Consider the following 27,180-nt stretch of genomic DNA (forward strand, 5'->3'; position numbering starts at 1 on the left):
TTAACCAAAACTTTTTTTAACATCATATTAAAATGTATTAAGTAAAATTAAATGTAATAAAATAAAATAAATAAAAAAAAAAAATAAAAAAAAAAATATATATATATATATATATATATATATATATATATATATATATATATATATATATATATATATATATATATATATATATAGCGCTTAAATAAAAAGAATGAAAAATAAAATAAAAAATAAAATAAAAATATTAAAAACAACTAATAAAAATGACAAGCACAAACAATTTTTTCACAAAAAATGTAAACTAAATTTAAAATAAAAACTGATAATATTAATAAATACTACATTAGTAAGTAAATAAAACTAAAGTAACTTTTTAAAAAAATATTTTAAAATATTTATCATTGATATTTTATTAAAATATGAGGGATGAAAAAAGTTAAAGACCTCTTATTTAATATTTCCCTACACATAAAGTGACTGAAAACATCTGTCTGTCTCATGAATGGAAGGCTGTTGCTCCGGATCCAGCTCCACTCCGCTCCTGGTTTTCACGGCGACTTTCCTTAAAAGCATTCGGAGTTTAAAGCGCAGAAAAACACACCAGTGAGTGGAAGAGGGATCAGAGCGGCAGAGGCGGATCTCAGTGCGGTTCAGTGCGTGTGTGTCCGGAGCGAACGAGCGGAGGATGGAGGACGAGCCGCGAGAGACCCTGGACTAACGGAGGAGGAGGTGGAGGAGGAGGAAGGGGTCTTGCTTTTTACATGGAACCTGTTTGTGTTTTCCTCCAGAGGTGGATTTTATACTGAAACACTACATGACAAAATGCCATTTGCCAAGCGGATCGTGGAGCCCCAGTGGCTGTGCAGACGCGCGGACGCGGACGAGGAGGCTCTCCTGCTCCAGGACCTGTGCGCCTTCAGTAATGTGGCTCTGTCCCGGACCCTGCGCCAGCTGTCGGATCTGGCCAAACACGCCTGCTCGCTCTTCCAGGAGCTGGAGCACGAGCTGCTCACCACGAACCGGCGCGTCTGCGCGCTCCGGGAGAAGATGAGCAGGATCCAGGAGACCACCGGTGCGCTCGACCCCAAGCAGGAGGCAGTGCGTGAGTACCCCATTTCAAGAGTGTCTTTTTGTTATCCAAACAGTTGATGTTCTCAAGGTTTGGTCTTTCTGTTGCACTTGCGATCTCACCAGTCCAGATGTTTCACCACTCAGGTACATCAGAAAACAGCCTGAAAGTGTTATGTAATAATGCAAATATTTGTTTACTTTTGCGCGCTCTTGTCTCCGCTCTAGCGCGCGTGGCTGGAGTGCTCTAGTGTGCTGGTGACGAACCCAGTATGAAGTGATTCATATCCACACTGAAGCTTGATCAAACACTTGTAACCTCAGGTTACTTTAAAGGGAACGTGTTTTAAGTGAGCTCCCTGCTTAAGAGGGCGTTATCTTGATCGAGCAGGTTTGTGGAGCATGATATCGTTGGATGAAATCACAGCTCGAGTCTTCTTGTCAGCAGGGTTGTGAGTCACTTTGGAGAATGCAGTGAGAGTCGTTGGTTTATCCAGGGCTGTGCTCCTCACTCCTCATGTCATTGGGAAAATCTGATTCTTGTTACTGAGAACATCGTTTCCGTGTTGCATAAGAACAGATTCTGTCATTCATACATGTGAAAGTGAAACAAGCCTCTCTGCTGTGCGCGCGCGGGGGTTTCTGCTGCAGTTAAACTTAGTTTATGTGGAAGGCTATAATTAGTTTAGTAGGTTTAGATTGTTTTGTGATTTGCATCATGTGTAATGCACTCCAAATGGACCTGCAAGAGTGAAAGAAGTTTTTTTTTTTTTTTTTTCTGTTTTGAGTGTGTTTTGGAATCTTTGTCACTTTTTATCATGATCATTTTTTTTAATAATAATAATAATTTATATTATTATATTATATATTTTATTGTTTAATATTGATTAAATAATAATAATAATATAAACATTTTTGGAATCTTTAAACATTTTGGATTTTTTACATCATGATGTTTTTTAAATAATAATAATACTAATAATTTGTGTTGTTTTATATTTTTATTTTTTTTAATTGTATTGATATTTTATTGTTTAATATTTATTAAATAATAATATAAATATTTTTGGAATCTTTGGATTTGGATTTTTTTTTACATCATGACAGGTTTTTTTTTAATAATAATAATAATAATAATAATAATAATAATGTTTATATATATATATATATATATATATATATATAATATATAATATAATGTGTGTGTATAAATATGTGTGTATATATATATATATATATATATATATATATTTTTTTTTTTTTTTTTTATTGTATTGATGCTTTATTGCTTAATATTTATTAAATAATAATAATAATAATAATAAATTGTATTGTTTTATATTTTTTATATTTTTTTATTTTAAATTTAATTGTATTGATATGGTATTGTTTAATATTTATAAAAATAATTATTATTATTATGATTTTATTAAATATTTTACAACAAAACAAAAATATATAAAATAAAACAGTAACATAAATGAGATATTATAATAATAATAATAATAATAATTATAATAATTTAATGTATTATTTGTATTCTTTTATCTGTATTTATTGTTTAATATTTATTTAAAATATTTTCTAAAATAATACATTTTTTTTTAAATATTAATACAATGTTAAACAATAACAATAAATAAAATAATACAAAATATAAAACATAATAAAATAAAATATATATTGTTGTTGTTGTCGTCATTGTGATCAAAATATTCGTTGTTGTTGAAAAATCCATAATGTTCTCTTTAAGAGACAACTGGACTTAATACAGTAGCATGTATGATATTATATATACATATATATATATATATATATATATATATATATATATATACATTATTAATAAAAACACATGTCCACTATAATGCACAGGAGAGAATCAGAGCTGTGAGATTCTGTAAAACTCTGAAAATGTACATGGAAGCTTGTTTCTGCCACTCAATTAAAAATAAAAAAGGTAATTGTGACTTTTTATCTCACAATTCTGACTTATTTTCTCTGAATTGCAAAGATATAAACTCCCAATAAAGTCAGAATTGCGTGATATGTCAGAATTCTGAGGTAAAAAGTTGCAATTACCTATTTTATTTTTTATTCAGTGGCGGAAACAAGCTTCCATAAGACTGTGAGGAGTTCAGCAGAGAGTCTGGATGTTGGTTATAGCAGAAGACCCGTTACAGGACATTTAGTCTCCTCTTCTGTCTGAATCTCCTGATCTTCAGGCTCATTTTGGGAGTGTGTGGTGTTTATGTAATAACACCAAGCCCGGCGTGTCCTTCCAGCGCTCCGTCCGTTCCTGTCCTGTCTTTCTTTAGCCTCTAATAGTTTGTTTTACTCTGGGAGGTCCCATTCAAACACGTTCCTCATGTGTGTGACTGCTTTAGGGGTCGAGGAGGAGGTCTGAGAAGATCCTGAGCAAAGTTCAGAACACATTCACTTTTGTAATCCAGGTCCCTATAGACAATCCATGAGGCTGAAGTCTATAAGTGTGTGTGTGTTTTCAGCCTCGTTCCTGTTTAACCTGTCGTTTAGGGGTCAAAGGTCACTAATGCACCTTGTCCGGCTCTAGTCAGCAATACCTGTGGGTCATTTCGGCTCAGACAGACAGATTTCGTCGTTAATCAAATAGATTGGGATCTTTTGTTTGTGTCTGCTGAAACATGACATCATAATTATGGTAATACGTCAAACTGAGCCCATAAACTTTTTCTTTTTCATTTTAAGAGTCTAAAAAGTGTACGAAATAACTGTTTATGTTTTGCTGGCCACAGACTCAGACATCTGTCTGTGTGGATAAAGCTTCATGCAAAAGGCAAAATTTGTTGCCAATGCCATTTTAAAGAAAAAAATAATATTTTCAGACATATTTGTCATGCGTTGTAAATTTTTTCTGCCATCGAAAATGTGATCAAATATTACAAAAATATTTTACTGTGAATTACTAGAAATATTCAGTACTAATTAGTAATTTAATAGTTAATTAGTAATATTTATTTTATTATATTTAGTAATTTTTGTCCATTTTTCTCTGCCATCAAAAATATAAAATATTTTTAAAATATTTAAAAATATTATACTGTGAATTATTACAAGTATTCAGCAATAATTAGTAATTTAATAGTTCATTAGTAATATTTCTTATTTTATTTTATTTAGTAATTTTTGTCCAGTTTTTCTGCCATTGAAAATGTGATCAAATATTTTAAAAAATATTAAAAATATTTTACTGTGAATTATTACAAATATTCAGTACTAATTAGTAATTTATTAGCTCATTAGTAATATTTATTTTTTGTTTTATTTAGCACTTTTTGTCCATTTTTTTCTGCCATTAAAAAAATATAAAATATTTTTAAAATATTAAAAAATATTTTACTGTGAATTGTTACAAGTATTCAGCAGTAATTAGTAATTTAATAGTTCATTAGTAATATTTCTTATTTTATTTAGTAATTTTTATATTTTTATTCAGTAGGCCTATGTAGTATATAATGTTATTATTATTATTATTATTATTATCATTTTATAGCCATATTCATATACAATCACAAAATTTTGGCCAAACTGTTCAGTCCTACATATGTGGATTTTTTTTTTTTATCACTATCTTTATCAGAAAAATCTAAGATTTTATTAGAAAAATTGGGGATATTTTTTTTTTTTTTAATATTATGTAGAATAAAGCTGGAGTTTGATCATTTTACACAAATTTGTCAACATTTTTTAAAGCTTAACACTCAACACTGACTGCATTATGGCAGCGAGTTTTATATCGGCAGTCGCCACTCATATTTTCTTCAGGACATGTAAAAATGATTTCTGAGCGAACAGCTGGTGTTGTGAGTATGATGTTGGTTTCTCCTATCAGAGGAACTTTTGAAGTCTGTGTTATTGTTGTGGTAATGATAGATATTGAATAGATTTGTGGACACCCTCCCCCAGCACCCTAATTACCCTCCATCATCCCTTTCAGAGTGATTGTCTCTTGTGCGCTTTAACAACAGAGCAGCTAATATGAATCTGAATTAGTGCAAATGTGTGTGTGTGTGTGTGTGTGTGTGTGTGTGTGTGTGTGTGTGTGTGTGTGTGTGTGGGTTGGGGGGGCTTTGGAAGGGTCAGTGGTACCATTCAGATTCAGCATGGCCACATTAGGATCTGTTTACGTTGCTTGTGCTCCACATGGAATTCTCTCTCTCTCTCTGTGTGTGTGTGTGTGTGTGTGAATGCGTGTGTGTGTGTGTGTGTGTGTGTGTGTGTGTGTGTGTGATATCAGGCATGATGCTGACACAATTAGGTCAAACACTGTAAACAGTGTTTTGCACATGCTCCCTAAGCCACATCCCTGTTCAACACTCTCTCTCACATAAACATGCCCTCAAATTTTATTCATGTATTGTCTAAATGCTAATAATAGTCTTAATATTGTCAAAATGGTTAAAGATAACATGAAACAACAGAGAAGAGGAAGAGTTGTTGTAGTAGAGTGTTGTTGTCATGCTGTCATTTTACGCCGGACTGCTTCACAAACGAGGATCAATTCAACACAAAAGATGAACATGACGACACATGCTAGTGGATGAGTTGAATCAACTCCACAGCAACTACATAAATTTATCCACGAACCATTCAGAAACGTCATTCTAAATGTTGTAACTTCTCTCCATCAGTGTCGACTCCGGTTTGAACAATGTAAGGCTGAACACCGTTACTGACAATCCTCATTTCGGCTGCGTGAGATTCTCCAGCTTTGTTGTTGTTGAGCTGTTAAAGCTCCGCCCTCTTCTGGAAAGGGGGCCGGGAGCAGCAACTCATTTGCATTTAAAGGGACACACACAAAAATGGCGTGTTTGACAAGCTATAATAATTTTTATGCCTCACGGAGCCATTGGATTTCAACTAAAATATCTTAATTTGTGTTCTGAAGATTAACAAAGGTTTTACGGGTGTGGAACGGCATGAGGGTGAGTCATACATGACAGAATTTAATTTAAAGAAGTAGGATATGATTTAATTTTGTTGATATTATTCTGTCATTTGAGAGGTGGAGGACATTTTGAAGAATTTAGATGTGTTTCTACCACAGGAACTTTCCCTAGGGACTTTGGGGTGGAGCTCTGTGTGTTTCGACCTCAGGAACCAGGATCTAAATGAAGTTGCGGGTAAAAATTTCCCTCTCAGAAAGTCCCTGCTCACGAGGTTGTACTTTTTCAAAGTTCAGGACTTGGGCACTGAACATGCTGATTGGTTGAGTTCACACAGTATTTTATTTTTAAAAGTCTATTTGGGTACATGCAGAAAGAGTTGTTTTCTATTTGAATCAACAACAGAGTTTAAAAAATACGATAGATGGACCGACAACAAGGTTCAGGCTTTATTAAGCTTATATACAGAGGACGAAATCCAGCGGGAACAGGAAAGTCACGTACAGTCCTACATCACTGGACTAATCTTCACGGTACTTTAGACCATGATAGAAACACAGACAGCAACAGGTCTGGGTGAAAAAAGTTCCTTGGAAAAATTGTTCCGAGTAATTTCGATGGAAACAACGCTTTTGACAAACATTTACACACACAGATGTTTTATGGTGACTTTCCATAGACATAATGATTTTTATACTGCACAAACTGTATATAAATGTATAAAAATGTCCCCACAAGGACAAAGATTTCAGATATTGCCATCTCTGTGGGGATATTTTGTCCACATAACATAGGGTTTACCTGAACCACACATACACACACACGGTTATGAAGAAAACGTCGGATCGTCTTTTTGGCTCCTAATGCCACAGAGCTGGTGAAATACACTTTTTTTTTTGGATAAATGGGTTGGCCATAGAAAATATTATTAACCTGATATCAAATCATTAGAAGTCGATGTAATGTCCTCACTAATATAGTGAAACAAACGTGTGTGTGAGAGTGTGTGTGTTTGTTAACGTAACAGGAGGACGCATGACTGTGAGGCAGTGAAGTGTGTCTGGCTCTTTCAGATTAGCATTTCCGTGGTAACGGGACAAAAACTGTGAATGAGGCGGGTCATCCATGACTGTTCCCTTCTCAGTTCACTAAAACCTCCTCAGGACAGCTGAATCTCATCATTTCCATTTGAGGGCTGGCTGTTAATAGGGTGCATGACTTTAACCCTCACGTCCTGTTTGCGGTCTGCACTGCACTTCATAATCTGATTATAGTATATTTTATAAAATGATTTTTTATATATATATATATATATATATATATATATATATATATATATATATATATATATATATATATATATATATATATATATATATATATATATATATATATATATATATATATATATATATATATAAAATGATCTTTTCATTATTATTTAATATTATAGTAGTTTTATATATTATTAATATTATTTCTGCACACCCTTGCTGACATATGCAGGAAAGAAACTTTTTTTTTTTTTTTTTACTCATTTTGGCTATTTTTTTAAATAATTTTAAAATTATTTATTTCAAAATCTATTTTATTTTATTTTGCTAAACATATATAATACATATATATAATATTTATATTATATATTAAATGATATTTGTATTATTTATTACGTGTAATAAATTATAATATAACATGTTTTTATTATTATAATTTATTTATTTTTTATTATTACTTATTATAATAAATAATAATATAACATGTTATTATTATTATTTACAGAATTAAATAAATGTTAATAATCATAAAATACAGTATCATAATTATTTTAATATAATTTTTTACATGTCTTTTTTGAGACCTCACACAGAAGTTAAGTCAATCCCGACGGGACATGAGGGTTAAACCTGGAATGTCTCCTCGCTGTCAGACTCGTTCCTCTCTGGTCTCACTTTGTCCTGTCATTTCAGGCCTTCTGGGTGGTTTATTTTGAAAAGGTATGTCAATAATTCAGGAAGCACACCATCTCTTTCTCACACACATGTTTAAACTCCATGATTCCCAAGGAATGTCTGTTTTCTCTGATCAGAGCCAGTGCTGGGAGTATTGAGTTACCCTGAGTCACAGAAATATTAATACTGCTTATAATACTGCTTTGAAAGTAGGATGCAGATATAGTATATTCAGTAAGAAGCGTGCTAGTATTCCATTCCCAATATATCCTACGTTTGTCACCACAGTAAAGGACTATTATAGATGCACAGAAGAGGCCTCGGGATCACACGCGGTTGGCCGTGAGCCACGTTCCAGTCCTGCCTGTCATGTTTGTGTATTTCTTTCCAGTAAAGTTTAATGGTTTGTTGAGTTTGGGAAGTTCTAAGGAAAACCTGTTCTAGGAAAAGAGTATGTTACACTTCCACAGTGTCTATAGTTCCTCGCTGAGGACACTGACTCGCGCTCGAGCGGCAGCGCTGTGGCCGTTGGGATGTTTTCTAGCAGTGAGGGTTCTCAGTGAGTCTGTATTACTGGACACTGAGCTCTGGACCTCTTTCAGCGTGTTAGTGTTGAAGTGTTGTGTGTGTGTGTGTGTGTGTGTGTGTGTGTGTGTGTGTGTGTGTGTGTGTGTGTGTGTGTGTGTGTGTGTGTGTGTGTGTGTGTGTGTGTGTGTGTGTGTGTGTGTGTGTGTGTGTGTGTGTGTGTGTGTGTGTGTGTGTGTGTGTGCGTGCGTACAGGTGAATGATTTGAGTCTTTGTGAGACGCTTTGATATCGAGATGGACAGGGCGTGTCCAAAATATGACACGGCGGATTATTTTTGAGATGGGTGTGAGCTGCTGCTGTCTCACTATCTATCTATCTATCTATCTATCTATCTATCTATCTATCTATCTATCTATCTATCTATCTATCTATCTATCTATCTATCTATCTATCTATCTATCTATCTATCTATCTATCTATCTATCTATCTATCTATGAGTATCTGTCTAAACGACTGTCTATCTATCTATCTATCTATCTATCTATCTATCTATCTATCTATCTATCTATCTATCTATCTATCTATCTATCTATCTATCTATCTATCTATCTATCTATCTATCTATCTGTCTGTCTGTCTGTCTGTCTGTCTATCTATCTATCTATCTATCTATCTATCTATCTATCTATCTATCTATCTATCTATCTATCTATCTATCTATCTATCTATGAGTATCTGTCTAAACGACTGTCTATCTATCTATCTATCTATCTATCTATCTATCTATCTATCTATCTATCTATCTATCTATCTATCTATCTATCTATCTATCTATCTATCTATCTATCTATCTATCTATCTATCTATCTATCTATCTATCTATCTATCTATCTATCTATCTATCTATCTATCTATGAGTATCTGTCTAAACGACTGTCTATCTGTCTATCTATCTATCTATCTATCTATCTATCTATCTATCTATCTATCTATCTATCTATCTATGAGTATCTGTCTAAACGACTGTCTATCTATCTATCTATCTATCTATCTATCTATCTATCTATCTATCTATCTATCTATCTATGAGTATCTGTCTAAACGACTGTCTATCTATCTATCTATCTATCTATCTATCTATCTATGAGTATCTGTCTAAACGACTGTCTATCTATCTATCTATCTATCTATCTATCTATCTATCTATCTATCTATCTATCTATCTATCTATCTATCTATCTATCTATCTATCTATCTATCTATCTATGAGTATCTGTCTAAACGACTGTCTATCTATCTATCTATCTATCTATCTATCTATGAGTATCTGTCTAAACGACTGTCTATCTATCTATCTATCTATCTATCTATCTATCTATGAGTATCTGTCTAAACGACTGTCTATCTGTCTATCTGTCTATCTATCTATCTATCTATCTATCTATCTATCTATCTATCTATCTATCTATCTATCTATCTATCTATCTATGAGTATCTGTCTAAACGACTGTCTATCTATCTATCTATCTATCTATCTATCTATCTATGAGTATCTGTCTAAACGACTGTCTATCTATCTATCTATCTATCTATCTATCTATCTATCTATCTATCTATCTATCTATCTATCTATCTATCTATCTATCTATCTATCTATCTGTATATCTGTCTATCTGTCTATCTGTCTATCTATCTATCTATCTATGAGTATCTGTCTAAACGACTGTCTATCTATCTATCTATCTATCTATCTATCTATCTATCTGTCTATCTGTCTATCTGTCTATCTATCTATCTATCTATCTATCTGTCTATCTGTCTATCTGTCTATCTATCTATCTATCTATCTATCTATCTATCTGTCTATCTGTCTATCTATCTATCTATCTATCTATCTATCTATCTATCTATCTATCTATCTATCTATCTATCTATCTATCTATGAGTATCTGTCTAAACGACTGTCTATCTATCTATCTATCTATCTATCTATCTATCTATCTATCTATCTATCTATCTATCTATCTATCTATCTATCTATCTATCTATCTATCTATCTATCTATCTATCTATCTATCTATCTATATATTTATCTGAGTATCTATCTAAAAGACTGTCTATCTATCTAACTATCTATCTATCTATCTATCTAACTATATATCTATCTATCTATCTATCTATCTATCTATCTATCTATCTATCTATCTGAGTATCTATCTATCTATCTATCTATCTATCTATCTATCTATCTATCTATCTATCTATCTATCTATCTATCTATCTATCTATCTATCTATCTATCTATCTATCTATCTATCTATCTATCTATCTATCTATCTATCTATCTATCTATATATTTATCTGAGTATCTATCTATCTATCTATCTATCTATCTATGAGTATCTGTCTAAATGACTGTCTATCTATCTATCTATCTATCTATCTATCTATCTATCTATCTATCTATCTATCTATCTATCTATCTATCTATCTATCTATCTATCTATCTATCTATCTATCTATATATTTATCTGATTATCTATCTATCTATCTATCTATCTATCTATCTATCTATCTATCTATCTATGAGTATCTGTCTAAACGACTGTCTATCTATCTGACTATCTATCTATCTATCTATCTATCTATCTATCTATCTATCTATCTATCTATCTATCTATCTATCTATCTATCTATCTATATATTTATCTGAGTATCTATCTATCTATCTATCTATCTATCTATGAGTATCTGTCTAAACGACTGTCTATCTATCTGACTGACTATCTATCTATCTATCTATCTATCTATCTATCTATCTATCTATCTATCTATCTATCTATCTATCTATCTATCTATCTATCTATCTATCTATCTATCTATCTATCTATCTATCTATCTATCTATCTATCCTCATCTCCTTTAGATTGAGATAATACATTGAATCGTGGTGCTAACGCTTTCCACTTTACCTTTCAATAAAATAGCAAAAAAAGATGTTTTCATTGAAAAATAGATATATTATATATTAATAAAACCTGAAGTGCTCATATATTATATAAATAAATCCTGAATTTCATTCCCTACTGCAATCACCTTTCTGTGCTTTTGCATTGAAGTCTCAGACACGAGCAAATCCCTGCTGTGCTTCAGTGTGTTTTTCACCTCAGATTTGTTGCATTATATATGATGGCGTGGGGCAGAAGCATGTGGTGGTTTAATGCAGCTCTTATGTAGGGTGTGACCGGAGACTCCACATGTATTATGCATCGCACGCTTCCTTACGCTCCGCACGAGTTTCCCCGATCTCACACGCACCGGTTGCACTGTTTTTTTGGGAGGGCTGAATCGCCTGATGGGGAAGAATGACAACAAACACCTTGTCCGTTTGCATCACTCTGTTCTCATCCAGCTGTTATTGGTCCTCGGCTGTTTTCAAGAGGTGGAGGGCAGGAGGCAGCGTCTCTGTGTTGTCACGCGTCTCCGGGCTAACAAGCTAAACAGGGAACGCAGCGAGCGCATTTGTTATGCAACATTTAGAGTAGGCCAGCAGGCTGCAGACAACTTTCTCTCTCTCTCTCTCTTCCTCACGCTCTACCGCAAAGTCTGCATAGTAACAGCCCAGAGGTGAAACGCGTCTAACCTTCCCATTGAGGACTCATTCACAGTATATTCCTTCTACACCTCGTCTTTTTCTTAACTTGCATACATAAAGTCTCTGGTTTTGACAGAGTGTTACTCTGTACTCATGATGCACCATTCCCATAGAAGTCAATTTGCAACCCTCAATAAGAAGCTCTATTAAACAGCACTACAATTTGACTCTATCCAGACGCAACAATGTTATCAAGCCTCTCAGCATGCAATATCAACTCAGAACTCATTCTCTCGGTGACTTTATCTCTCTGTTAAAAGCCTCATGCAGGCCTGGATGACTGTGAGCTGATAAAATATGGTTGTTAATTATAGCTGGAAATCAAAGACCCGTCTCTTTTATGAGTATGAGTATGTGTCTGCAGACAGGCCTGATGCACCGATGCTGGTTTTTTCGTGCACGTCTCTCAGGGCTGAGGTCATACGCCTCCAGCTAAAAACAGGTGTCAAAAAGACACTTCATGTCTGCTGCAGGAAGAATTATGCTTCTGAAAATTAGTACGTCTTGTTTTCCCTTAGTTGTTTTAATTGCACTGAAATTAAGTGCTGAAATGAATCCAGGTAGTATTTTTTCAAAGTTTCTTTGGTAGGAGATGAATCATAGATTGGCGGTTCCTGGCTTTGTCTCACACTCTAGGGTGAACCCAAAGTCATCGGCGGTCTCCGGTTGGATGGTTTTGGTCTTTTAAGGGAAGCGTCTGTCTGTTTGATGTGGTTTTAGTGGGTTGTTCAGTCATATCAAGAGTTTTAAATCCAGCTGACTTACAGGAAAACACTTTTTGCACCTCAGGGAGGTTGAGTCCATTTCAAAACCGAGAGTGATGAGCGGTATGGCGGGGAAAGAGGGAGAGGTCAAAGGTCAAAGGGAGGATTTGGGAGTGTTTACACTTTGAGAGTTTTTCAAGCTTGAGCAAAGTTTGTGTGTGTGTGTGTATGGTGTGAAATACTTTAGAGTAGGGCTTGGCCAATGTCTAAAAAATGAATATTTCAACATTTTCTGGGTATTTGGGATTGTTTGATGTATGTGACGTTGTATTTGCTTAATATGGGCTTTTTTTAAAATCAGGAAACCATAGTTAGAAATGGTCATTGTTGTCAAGTAGATTGAAAATGTTCAAAATTCAATGCAGAAAGTTAAATACAGTAAAAATAAATCTAGTTAAAAATAATGTGGATATATTTTCCACACAGACTTTAACTAGATGTTTCATATTAAATTATTTTAATGTATATACATCAATATCAGGGTACATAATGATAAGCAATATATGTCTGTCATTTTTTTGCCTTCTTTGCTTACTATTTTAAATAAAAAATGCTAATATAAGCATTTGTTTAATGCATTTAACACTATTTACTCACTATATACTCACTTATACTCTCAAGGATAAAAAATTTAGTCAACTTCTTTTGTCCAGGTTTTTAGGAAAATGTTCAAATTAAAATCATATTAATGTTATTAAGACATTCACAATGTGTCTTAATTTTATTTTCACCAACAAAATTATTGTGAACGTGTATTGTGAGTAATCTCTTTATCACTCAGTCCACAAATGTCCACAGAAGTCAGCTAAATCTGAAAATAATCTCATTTTGGGGCAAAAAAATTCTGTTAATTTAAAGTACATGTTGTTTATTTTTTTGTAAAAATTAAAAAAACATTTTTTTTTTTTTTTTTTGAAGTAAGATTATTATGGAAGATGATTAGGGCCAAGCAATAATAAAAAAATAAAACCATCTCAAGATTAAAGTTGTTAAATTTCGAGGAAAAAGTCGAGATAAAATGTTGAGAATAAACTTGTTAAATTACGAGAAAAAAATCGTTAAATTTCAGGAAAAAGTCGAGATAACATGTTGAGAATAAAGTCATTAAATTACGAGAAAAAAGTTGTTAAATTACGAGAACAAATTTGTTAAATTATGAGAAAAATGTCGTTAAATTTTGAGAAAAAGTCGAGATAAAATGTTGAGAATAAAGTCATTAAATTATGAGAAAAAAGTCATTAAATTATGAGAATAAATTCGTAATTTAACGAATTTGTTCTCGTAATTTAACAACTTTTTTCTCGTAATTTAACAACTTTTTTCTCTTAATTTAACGAGTTTATTCTCAACATTTTATCTCGACTTTTTCTTTTTTAACAAGTTTTTTCTCCAAATTTAACAACTTTAATCTCGAGATGGTTTTATTTTTATGGTTTTATGGTTTAATTTTTTTTTATTATTGGTTTTATTTTATTTTATCATTTATTATTAACCATAATCCTCTTCCGTAGATTATGGTTAAACTTTAATTGTAATTAGCTTTATGTATTTATATAAAAATCTATATTTTGTGAATGTCTGTGAAGCTTGAGTTTCCATTCCAGTGGTGTTGTGTGAAAGGGAGTGAGAGCTTTTGAAAGACGAGACAAGACTTTGGAAAAGGTCATGACCTCTAAGACTAGTCTGTGATTTGTTTGGAGCTGATGTTTGTTTATGAGTAGGCATATATCACGTAAAGTTGATGTCTATTCCCACAGGACAGTCATAAATGAGATCTACTTATACTGATTTACTCTTTAATATCTCAATTGGGTTTCCTTCGACAGCAATTATATTAAATGGAGAGCAAATGGATTTTTCTACTGAAAAAGAGTAATCACTTTAGCATTTTAGAAAAGAATCACAAAGTTTCCTCTGCATTTCTCTTATTGATTGTTTTCCCATGATCCCAAGAAAATTGCCAATGAAATCCCATGACAGCAGCTCTCAGCTAGTGTTTGTGTGTATGTGTATGTGTGTGTGTGTGTGTGTGTGTGTCACAGAAGTAATCAGGCCGCTGCCCTCACCCATGATCTATGTTAATACAACACACACACACACCTCCAGACAGGCAGATCTCCATCCTAATCCCATAATCTCTGTAATTGCACATCTCCGTAAGTAATAAAAACTGAATCCTCCCTCCTGTGCATGAATGCTCTGACTTACGGTGAACCGAGGACGAACATTCATTTCCTGTGCGATCCAACACTGCGGGGCGGAAACTCAACACCTGTTTGTTGTTGTAATGGTGTGTTTTTTAATGCAATGGAGGTCACCCAGGTGCCTCTCTCCTCACACACACACACACACACACACACACACACTGGTGCTGAAATGTCTTAAAGGGACAGTTCACTCAAAAATGAAAGTTCTGTCATCATTTACTCACCCACATGTCTTTCTAAACCCGTTTGAATCTCTTTCATCTGTGGAACACAAAAGGAGATGTAACCCCCATGTACCAGGTCCTTACAGACAAAGTAAACGTTGACCAGGGGCTGTCAGGCTCCAAAAATGACCAAAAAGAATAGTAAAATAGTCCATATAACTTTTCCTTAATATTACATGTCATATAATTCCATATGATAGATTTGTGTGAGGTAAAGACTGATATTTAAGTCATTATTCCCTGAAACGAACCCTTTAGGCATTTCAATTAATCAGTGCAGACATTCACACATGTAGTTTAGTGTCCTGTAAGGCCGACAGGGAATGTAGCATGTGTGAGATTTCCATCAAAGTGCGCTGGAATCTGTCAATGGTGACTTCCTGAGCTTTGTCAACTCTTCTGTTTTCCACACCTCAGCAGCACAATAGCGAAGAACACACCTTGACACACAAACAAACACATAATGATCTGTTCGCAAGTGGAATTACGCCATGCAATTATGCAGTTGCTAAGCATTTTTCTAGATTAAGCTGTTCCTATGAGTTTTTTGAGCAGTTGTTATTATGTTGCTGTATAGTTATGGGTTTGCTAGAGAGTTTTTTTAGTGTGTGTTAGCACTTTGCTGTACAATTATATGATTGCAAAGGTGTTCGGAGTGGTCGTTAGCATATTGCTACATGGTTAAGTGATTCCTAGAGATTTCTGAGTGTCTTTTAGCATGTCACTGTACAGTTATGCAGATGCTAAGGTTTTCTAAGTGGTTATTAACGTTTGCTGTATGGGTAAGAGGGTCCCAGAGTGTTGTTAGCCTGCTTTACAGTTATGTGGTTTGCTTGCGAGTTTTGGGTGTCTGTTAGTTAGGTGGTTCCTAGAAGGTTTTTAGCATGTTGCTTTATAGTTATGTGGTTTGTTAGGGAGTTTTGTGTGTCTGTTAGCATGTCACTTTACAGTTTTGCAGTTGCTAAGATGTTCTGAGCATGCGTTAGCATCTTGCTGTATGGTTAATTGGTTCCTAGGGTGTTTGAAGTAGTTGTTAGCATGTTGTTGTACAGTTTGCTTGGGAGTTTTGAGTGTCTGTTAGCATGTCACTATACAGTTATGCAGGTGCTAAAATGTTCTGAGCATGCATTAGCATCTTGCTGTAGTTAATTGGTTCCTGGCTGAGTGATAGCTGTTAGCATGTTGTTGTTTGCTACGGAGTTTTGAGGGTCTGTTAGCATGTCACTGTACAGTTATACAATTGTTAATGTGGAGTGTTGTTAGCATCTTTTTATATGATTAAGTGGTTCTTATGGTGTTTTTGGTAGTTGTTAGCATGCTGAAAACTTCCTAGCAATCACATTTTTATACAGCTGTATTGTTGTTAGGAAATTTTCATTGCGTGTTAGCATGTTTGCTGTACACTTAGATGGTTGCTAAGATGTTTAGCATCTTGCTGTGTGGTTAAGCAGTATTAGGGTGCTTTAAGTAGTTTTTAGCATGTAGCTGTACACATATCTGATTGCTAGGGAATTTAAAGTTTCTGTTAGCATGTCACTGTACGGTTATGCAGGTTGTTTGGGGGTTTTGAGTGTCTGTTAGCATGTCACTGTACGGTTGCAGGTGTCAAAGTTTTCTAAGTGGTTAGCATTGTTAGCATCTTTCTATATGATTAAGTGGCTCTTAGGGTGTTTTGGTAGTTAGCACCCTGAAAACTTTCTAGCACTTAATATGTGGTTGATAGGAAGTTTTCAGTGTGTGTTAGCATGTTTGCTCTACAGTTATATGGTTGCTAAGATATTTTGAGTTGTCATTAGCATCTTTCTGTGTGGTTAAGTGGTACTAGTATGTTTTAAGTAGTTTTTAGCATGTAGCTGTACAGTTATGTGATTGCTAGAGAGTTTGAAGTGTCTGTTAGCATGTCACTGTACCGTTAAGCACTTGCCAAAGTGTTCTGAGCATGCGTTAGCATCTTACTGAATGGTTCCTAGAGTTAACATGTCATTGTACAGTTATGCTGCTGCTAAGATTTTCTAAGTTGTAGTTACCATCTTTATGTATGGTAAAGTAGTTTTAAAAGTGCTTTAAGTTGTTGATAACATGTTGCTGTACAGTTATGTGTTTGTTAGGGAGTTTGAAGTGTCTGTTAGCATGTCACTGTACAGTTAAGCAGATGCTAAGGTGTTCTGAGCATGCGTTAGCATCTTGCTCAATGGTTCCTAGAGTTGGCATGTCACTGTACAGTTAAGCAGCTTCTAATGTTTTCTGGTCATTAGCATCTTTATTTGTTACTAAAGTGTTTTAAGTAGCTGTTAGCATTTTGCTGTATAGTTATGCCGTTGCCTTCGCTGTTTGTCGACGAGTTGCATGCTAAAGTGTAATACTTAAACTTAGAGGTTTCTTCAAATCACTTACATTATGACTATCTATAATTGTAAGAGACAATCATCTCTGTAATTCTTTATGTCACGTAATGTGATTCATGAATTTTATGATCATTCCTCGGACTTTGCCTGTGTTGTTGAGATCACGCTCCAGCATAACATACAAGTGTGAAATATCTGAGGATTAGAAGCGACGCTCAGGCTCTGGAATGCCTTTCAGTGCTGTCAGGTATTTTTGTCGCTTCTTTTGTGTTGTTTCAATGTGTTTTTGTGATGATGACAGCTCATCTCCTGGCGGTTGATCTCTACGGGCAGTAAAGCTGCTGCTTGGACTGACTTCATGCTGTTGTTCAGGGGTTGATGTCGATGGAGCCCCTGTGCAATTTTCCCTCTAAAAAATGACTGTTATGACTTTGCCCTGCATACTCCATCCATGACATCAAAGACATTCCTCCGGCTCACCGTGCTGTTAGATCTGCCCGCCCAACACACACTCACACACACACATGCTCTTCTCTGTGATTAGATTGATGAAAATGAGGGCTGTGTCCTCAGACGTGTCATTATGAACGCTGCTGCTCATAACTCAGACTGTGTGGTCTGTCTTTCTGAGACCTCCAGCAAACCTCTAATTACCCTACATGTGTTTAATGTCTTCACAGCAGGACTCTCTCCTTTACTCCACTACAGCTCAGTGGGCTTCAAGACTTTAAAGTGGCCATGTTCTGCACTGTTGTAGTGTTAAGTCCACTTATAATGTCACTTATAAGGTTAAAAGTTTATAGAGTTACTCATCTCATTTGATGTCATCTCATCTCATCTCATCTCATCTCATCTCATCACATTGCTTCTCTTCTCTTCTCTTCTTTTCTCTTCTCTTCTCTTCTCTTCTCTTCTCTTCTCTTCTCTTCTCTTCTCTTCTCTTCTCTTCTCTTCTCTTCTCTTCTCTTCTCTTCTCTTCTCTTCTCTTCTCTTCTCGTCTTATCTTTTTTGTCTCTTATCTCTTCTAGTCACTTCTTGGCTCGACTCGGCTTGTCTTCTTGTCTTGTCTCTTCTCTTCTCAGCTCTTCTCTTCTCGTCTTGTCTCATCTCTTCTAGTCACTTCTTGGCTTGGCTCAGCTTGTGTCTTCTTTTCTCATCTCTTCTCGTCTCTTCTCTTCTCATCTTTTTTGTCTCATCTCTTATAGTCACTCCTTGGCTTGGCTCAGCTTGTGTCTTCTTGGCTCGTCTCATCTGGTCTCTTCTCGTCTCATCTTTTTTGTCTCTTATCTCTTCTAGTTACTCCTCGGCTCGGCTTATCTTGTCTCGTGTCTCTTCTCTTCTCGTCTCTACCCTTCTCATCTGGTCTCATCTTTTTTTGTCTCTTATCATCTCTTCTAGCCACTTCTCAGCTCGGCTTGTCTTCTTGTCTCATCTCGTCTCTTCTATTCTCTTCTCTTCTTACAGTTCTAACTTGAATTATAAGTCCTTTAGTTCTCACGTTAGTCCTGCTGTAAGTGATTTCTGTGGTCTGAGTCTGTCTCTCCATGGCAGCGCTGAGAAACGTCTAAAGCAGATTATTCTCATAAAAGCCCTCAGACCCTCCTGACCTCCACGCACCCCTGGAGCCGGGCCCACCTGCCCTCGTCTCTTTCTCCGCATCCTGCCGCCTCTCGTCTTCAAAGGGCCTTCAAACAGCGCTGTGACTCCAGCCCAAAACAGATGAGAATCGAACGGCTCCTCCCTGATGTTTGGCTTTGTCTCCCTCTCACAATCCTCCCATAACTGTGAGAGACGTTATGTAACCGTATTACGCAGACAAAACACAGCTTGTCATAACCCTGCCCTGCTCGCTGGTTATAGTCAGAAGTGAAGACACTTTAAACGTGAAAACACTCTCATAATGCCGCAGTAAAACTTTCCATTTTACATTTCCTTGGAATAAGTGCTGGAGAGCGCAGCCAGAGAGGCCTGTCATCAGGAATGAGAGTGCAGGAAAGAGGGAGGGATGGATTTAAGAGCTACAAGGAATTCCAATTTCCAGAGTACTTGGGTGAGGGCGACCGACCAGCCGACTCGCCAGTGTTATGTGCGTCTGATAATACACTCATGCTTCCAGCCTATAATATCTCTCCAATGTCATCACATGATAAATGAGCTCTTTAGCAGAGTCAAACCATTGACACGGCAACCCTGTTTATCATGACTGTTTAAATCTAAATTACCTGTTTATTTCTAATTCTGATGGAAAACTTGCTTAAATCAGCCTACGAATTTTAAGCACAGCTGTTTATGCTTGAAAACTACCTGGCTGTTCAGCTAAGAAACTGGAGCAAGAAACCTTGACTAACAATATGAGTGGACTTAAAGGCATAAAATGCTACAAAAGTGTGGAATATGTCCTCTTTAAAAGTCTCAAATCCCACTAAACCAGGTGGGCCCTCACTACTCGTAACCCAGCCCACGGTGCCAGTAAGTGGGTCTCTGGAATAAAGCAAACTCCCTTTTTTTTCATCTTCCAGTTAAAAGCTCGTCTTTATAAATCATTTTTATGAGCAACCCAGTGCCGAGACCGAAAAACAACACCTGTGGAATTGAGGAGAAAAGAGGGAGGGAAAACACTCAGTTGAAGCTTCTTTTTAACCAGAGCTTCAGTGAATTTTCTTTAGTAAATTTGTGACAGTCCATTTGTGGCACCATTATTACACTATCGTTAAATTATCTATTTGATTTTTGTTTCACAAAAAAAAACGATATAATGTAGCCCCGCCCCTTTTCAGCGCTGCGCTCATTGTGTTCTGTCTTTGTTTTGTATTTCCACAGCATGAAGGTAAGATCTTACAGATTTATGAATGAGCCGCTCATTTTGCAATCTTCCCACTCTACTGACATTTATTATGACATCCGCTTCAAACATTACAATGCTCATGATAACTTTCGTTAACTCTACAATAAGAAAATCCACTTCACCAGATAATTACTCTTCAACAGAGATGCCATAGAAATAGATAAGTATTGAAGAGAGGGCAAAATCACCCCAAAAACATTAATGTCTGTGTCCAGAGGTGATATAAAAACAGTTGTGTATGATGTCAGTGCTTGTGGGCGGGGCCTGGTCTCATGGTTCACAGAAGGGCCTTAAAGATTTGCGGTACGCCACTGGTCTGCGGTATCTCAAAACTCCAGCAGATCAGCGACTGGACAGTCTGTGGTCAGTCACGGATTTGACAGGCGGTGTACATTTTTTTACCATGCTGTCTCAGGCATCCCTTACGCCCGGTCTCAGGAGTCGGCCCATATGAATAAATGCTGGCTGCCTGCTAGTCTGAGCCACAACAACATTCCTGTTTTTTTCCCTTTCTCTTTCAGTCTTTCCTCTGTTGTCAGATTATCTGCAGCACTGTTTGTTCAGCCTATGAGATCTAACACGCTTTCTCTCACCTTTTGACCCCATGTGTTGTGTGTGAATATGTGCCCATTTGACCCTATCACGTTCACGTTCCTGCTGAGGGTGATTTTAACAGTTTCCTGATTGAATGTGACTCTGGACGTGTTGCTGTTGTTGGTTTTGGGTCTGTAATCAGCCCAACAGTTAAATGTGTGTCTCAAAAGCCTCTGTGCAGGATGTCTGATAGACGATTCCACTGCTATGAGGTTCAAACTGACTTGTTTCCACTCAAACAGATGCCAGACCACACGAGTGGATTTGCCTTTCCATACACACATATGCACTTAGATTACTTTACCCTGTAATGGGCGGACGATCGTCGTAGGGTGAGTCTCACGATACGTGTAAACCCATTCTGCCTGTAATATTCTCTGATACAAGACACACAGGCTTTGCCCCCATTGCAGCCCTCTTATAAACAAATCTCCATGTCGTAAGACTGTCTGTTATCAGCAGAACCCTCTTCACCCTATCTGTGGTCTGAATGACGGTGTCAAGTGTCAAACTCTTGCGAACAGGAGGAGGCATTTTCTGCTTTCTCGTGATTTTACTGCTTTAGATAAAAGAAGAGAAAGAGAGAAAACATATGCTAAATTCATGCATTTTTCAATAACTTCACGTTGTGTTTTTTAATCTGTTTTCTCTCATATTCTACTGTTGTAATGTTACATTTTGGCCTTGAAATCCATTGATCGAGTTAGCCAAAGTTTCTTACACCAAAACCTCAAATTTTCTAGTCTCTCAGATCCTTTAAACAAGCTTTTTTGATACTTTGCCTTTAAGAGTTGTACCCCTTTTCCACTGACATAGTTCCATGCTTTTGTCTGTTCTTGAACCGTTTCATGCATTTCCACTTGCCTGAAAAAATCCAGCCTCACCACTGTACCAGCGGATGAGTCTAGTCGGCCATTGAATCAATTTGATTTCTAGGGCGGAGCAAATCTGAGCAAACAGGAAACGGAGTAAACCAATCAGAGAAGGGCGGATATGAAGTTAGCAAAGCGACAAGAGAGTCAACAGCGAAAAGTAAATAATTAATGTGTTTTTGGTCATTTAAAACTGAACTCACGGCTGAATAGAACAAACTCTCTGGTCTCCCGTGCACAATCTTTGTATCTCGTAGAAGATATATCAGTCTGGCCTTGCCAGGCAACATTTCCACTGCAGAAAAAGGGGTTGCGGGCCACAAAGATTGGTTCAACTCCGGCCCTAAAAACTTGCTGTTCTCAAACGGAGCCGAGGGGCGGAGAAATGCTGCTGCTGTCTATGGCAATCTCGTTGAACAATGTAATAACGTTGCACTACATTGCTCTTTATATCTAAATATATAAATCTGTGCATGAGAGCGAGTGAATCAATGGTTTCAGTTTCAATATATATCTCCAAAAAGAACAGATTAGTTTGTTCTGTGCGAGCTGCTGATACGCTAGAATCACTCTGGGTGTGGAGAGAAATCGAGTCCCCCCAGGAATCGGGTCTCCTTTAGGACCCAGAGTGATCCCATTGGTTCAACAGACTTTTAATGGGTAGTATTTTTAGTGCCTTATTATAATTCCTGCAAAATTATGTTATTGCGCATTTTAAATGATGGCTGCGTCCGAAAACTGGAAAATGCTGCCTTCCGAGGACACATTTCAAGGTAAGAAGGCATCAAGGCACGTCCGAATCCAATGTTAGCTTAACTTCCTCTCTCATGAGATACCTTCCTCAGATCGATTTTTGAAGGAAGCATAGATGTATCCTAGCTGCCTTTGATATCCCACAATCCTGTGCTTTCCATTCTGTGACAGTTGAGCTAGAAAAATAAAGATGGCGTCCAAAAGTTGCGTTTGTTGCTCATTTTGTGTATAAATGTACGATTTTGATCAACATGTTTCAATTTTGATATAATTTCTATCGAGAAATTACTACTGTAGTAATTAAATATTTGTTTAGTTCTCACCAAAGCTTGCGCTATATTGCTGTAGATCATTAAACTGTTACGCTGCCTCAGAAGTCTGTCCGAAATCAATTTCGTGAGGTACCTTCACGCACAAATGCTGCTGTAAAAGTCATTCTCTTATAAGATAGCGAGGCAGCAAGACAGCTACCTAGGTTTTCGGACACAGCCCTCATAAATCATAAAAACTTTTGATCAGGCATTACCACCTGGGTTCTAAAGCCGATTCCTGGGGGGGGGGGGGGTTCTCATACAGAAGTGGCGCACTGCCTGCGAGAACATGGGGATGCGCACTGTTTGTTTTTAAACTGTTTATAGTCAGGTAAACAACACATGTATCACCATCCGTTCCACAAGTCTGTGGAAATACGCGGCCAGTTCGTGACAGGCTCCAGTTCGCCTGGCCAAGAAAAGGCTCTGGCTTCACTATCCTGGTGGAAAAGAGCAATCTGTGTACCAGCATAGTTCAGGGTTCATGTAACTTTTGACCAATTCATAACTATGACATTTTTTGGGATGAAAGTTTTTTTTTAAACAGATTGCATTTGCAAAGTTGTGAATGAGTAAGATTACACAGAATGTCAAATCTTACATTGCAAAACAGCAAGTAAAATCCTATTTTCCAAGATTAAGATTTATTTGTGCATTCTTCGAAACATTTGCTCTCTCTTTAGCTTTACATTCAATGCTCCGTTTCTCTTTTTCCGATTCTGTCATTCCTTCTGCGGCCATGGCACCAGAACAACCCTTCATTATAAATGCATTAGCCTCTGTCTGTATGTCCACTTCCTGTCAGTCTTTTTGCACTGATGCTCATGATGATGTGTTATGTGCAACATGATACGGGACAGAATCAGGGGTGAACGGTTGCAGCATGTGTGCGTTGAAATCACACATGCACAAAAGCGAACGAGCAAGCTAATCTTTTGATTCATGCAGTAATATGGTGGATTTTTGAATATGAAACTGGAGAGGAGCCATGCAATGCTTCCCATATGCTCCATAAGACACATATACACATACATCTGTGTGCTGTAATCATATGGGAACTTCCCCAGATATCCGAGACACATACTAATATCACGGATCATCTATGAAGCTAAACTGGGGATTTTTGTCCTTTTCTGTCTGTCTCGCTCTTCGCTTTCACACCCTACTGGAGCTGTTGGTGAATTCGGAGCATAATGAGCTGTCCGCTGATGGATCGCTCTTACACAAACACAAACATACACACAGTCCTTATTCTGTTTCTCATTGCTTTATTTGTTCTCATTTTGGCCGATGTGATGACATGCTGTAACTTCCCAAAGTTCCCCTCGAGGCCTTGGAGTTTCCCACAACACAAGCATCTGGCGTCCCGATAACCACAAAGTTCATTTTCTCATTGGATATTCTTTAGTTAACTTTGGAATTAAAGGAATAGTTTGGTTACTTTTTTTCCCCCAATGCTCCACTTTAGACATTCTACTAACTATATGTAACTTTGCAAATACATGTCAACTAACTCTCATTAGAGTTTTAGTAGACGGTTAGGTATTAGGGTTTGGGTAAGTAGAATTAGTTGACGTAGTTGCTTTAGCCTCCTTGTTAGAGTGCCCTACTCCCACGCCAGAGACCATGGTTGGAGCGGGTTGAGTAGAACTGGTTACATGTGGTGCCATGACCTGGATGGGAGTGAGGTTTAGGGGGGTGAGTGTAAACCTCACTCCTCTGATCTCAAGACTGACGCTAGAGGTTGTGGTCTTTAGCATCCTTGTTAGAAAGCCTGACTCCCACACCAAAGACCATGGTTCGAATCCCGCTTGGAGTGGGTCAGTAGAACTGGTTACATTTGGTGCTGTGATTTAGGCTAGCAAGAGCTGTGCATGTAAACCTCACTCCTCTGATCTCAAGAGGTGCTCTAGCGACTGACACTAGAGGCTGTGGTCTTTAGCCTCCTTCTTAGAGCGCCCGACTACCACGCCGGGGACCACGGTTCGCATCCTGCTCGAAGCGTTGTAAAACGTTTCGAACTTGTCCTCTTTCAACCACTTCCAGAGGTAATCAAAAATGCATTCGGCCGGATTGCTTTTGTAGTGTAGATGCTCATGTGTTCAGCCACTAAAGACTGGCTACTCTCCGCCTACTGACCTAAGGCGTAAACATTATGGGAAGTGTGCTAGCTAGACGGGATTTAAACTTTGTCGGCTGAAGGACCAAGTTTGGTTTGAAGATGAAAAACGTACCAAGCACAATGTTCTCTCAACATGCCTGATTTCTAACACACATTCACAGCGTTCGGTTTGGACTCGTGGCTGTCAGAGCAGAATTGAAAGCTGATGCTCTCCGTATGTTTTCCGTCATCTCCAGGCGTGTTCATATGTAAATTGCCTGAGCTTATTTTGTCCATTTGATCTGAAAAAAAACCCATACATTTACCCACCCATAGACCTTCCCCTTGAAGAAATCAGGACAGAAGTGGACAAAAGAGATGGATTAAAACAACAGGTGTAAACGGGATTGTGTCTGCCTCATCTACATGTGATCCGATCGACCAAATTGCATCTTAATACCAGGTGTAAACAGGGCCACAGAGATAATTTGAAGGATGTTCAAGCTGCTCTTTTCCATAGAACAAAAGCCTATGGTGACTGTCAAGTCTGTCAAGCTCCAAAAAGGACAAAAAAACACTTCAAAAATGCATTTATCCAAGTGGACTGGATTGGAAGCTTTGTGTTATAAATGGAGTGGAGGTGGAGTATGCCTTAATTTGATTTTGAAATGTTTTCTGCTACATTTAGTTGCTCTTTTACTTGTTTGTGTTTGTTGCTGAGTATCCCAGGTCTTGGGAAGCAGATTCCCAGGATTCAATATTGAGTTGAGTCTGCTCTATGATCTCTCCCACTATTAGGAAAACAGCAAAGATCAAAGGAAGTGGAGAAGAGGGCAGGGAAAACAGAACGACTACAACCAGCATGTATTCCATTTTATTCCAGACCATTAATACTCTATTAGAGTCATCAAATGTGGTTGTACAGCACCCCGGGGAGTTCGCCAACAAAACATGACGTTAACAGGGTTTTTGCTTCTCTTTTTTTCTCTCGTTTTCCTGGTTTCTCAAACTTTGGAACGTTGCTTGGATATGTTTCTGGAAACCAAAAATCGTAGTTCCACATAAGGGACAATATAAACACAACTAAAATAGTTACATGTGTTATGTGTGTATTTTTAGTGGGAGAGGGACAGAAACAGACCACTGTCATAATCCAATATGAAGGAAGACGCAGCGTTTCGTTTAATTTGATTGGGCAGACATGTGGATTCTGTTTTATCTGAGCGGAGGAGGACAGCTGCATATCAGCTTTTCATATATGGAATGCTATGAGATGAGTTAGATCATTGTCGTTTTTTAATCTAGTTAATTCGGTTTGATTGCTTTCGTAGGACAGGAGGGAACAGTTATGGATGGTGTACCGCAAGAAAATGTCCTGGAGTCAAAGCTCATGTTGTCTCTGGCGCTCCACAAATTGAGCTGTGTGCTTTCAGAATCTCTAAAGCCAAAATGTTCTCATATGCAATTACATGAACCCTGCCACTGAGACTTAAGGTGCTGCATTCTCATTCTTTGCTGACAAAATGCAGTGGGCGTTAACGTAAACTGCCAGTTTTGTCTGTCAAATCCTCTATTGTCATGATGAAGCAACCGTTTGAGGAGAATTAAAGAAAGCTACCTGATTGAATATCATACATGCAATAACATATCGAACCCAAATGACTTTCTTTCTTCTGACAAAAAAGGATTTAAAAAAATATATAAATGTCAGTAAGGTCCAATGTTATTGAGCTACCAACGTCTTTGTGTATGTGTGTGTGTTCCACAGATGATAGACAGTCATACAGGTTTGGAACAACATGAGAGTGAGTATATGAAATGGGTGTAACAATACACCAAAGACTTTAGATACAAAGACTGTGCACTCATATTACTATGAATGGGAGAAAGTGCAATGCTCAATATGGCGGACTAAGTTTTGCCTTCTAAATAAAAGAGCCAATCGGCAATTGGTAATGTCATGACTGCACTGATTATAACTGCACATGTGCATTGGCTGGTCCAGCCTGAATAATGCTATTTTCATCATGATTTGAGTGTTTAGAAACAAAATTTAT

General features: G+C 36.8%; 1 protein-coding gene across 2 annotated transcripts in view; it reads left to right on the plus strand.

The window, feature by feature from the left end:
* The first annotated feature begins 498 nt into the window (after positions 1–498).
* The window catches only part of nhsa (Nance-Horan syndrome a (congenital cataracts and dental anomalies)), a 130,249-nt gene continuing 103,567 nt past the window's right edge, over positions 499–27,180 (plus strand). For both annotated transcript variants that reach the window (XM_067370386.1, XM_067370387.1), the window contains exon 1: positions 499–1,084. In XM_067370386.1, the coding sequence (XP_067226487.1) occupies positions 805–1,084 (280 nt within the window). In that variant the 5' untranslated portion in view covers positions 499–804. The remainder of the gene's footprint in view (positions 1,085–27,180) is intronic.

Source organism: Chanodichthys erythropterus, chromosome 20 (genome assembly GCF_024489055.1).
Source record: "Chanodichthys erythropterus isolate Z2021 chromosome 20, ASM2448905v1, whole genome shotgun sequence".
Taxonomy (NCBI): Eukaryota; Metazoa; Chordata; class Actinopteri; order Cypriniformes; family Xenocyprididae; genus Chanodichthys; species Chanodichthys erythropterus.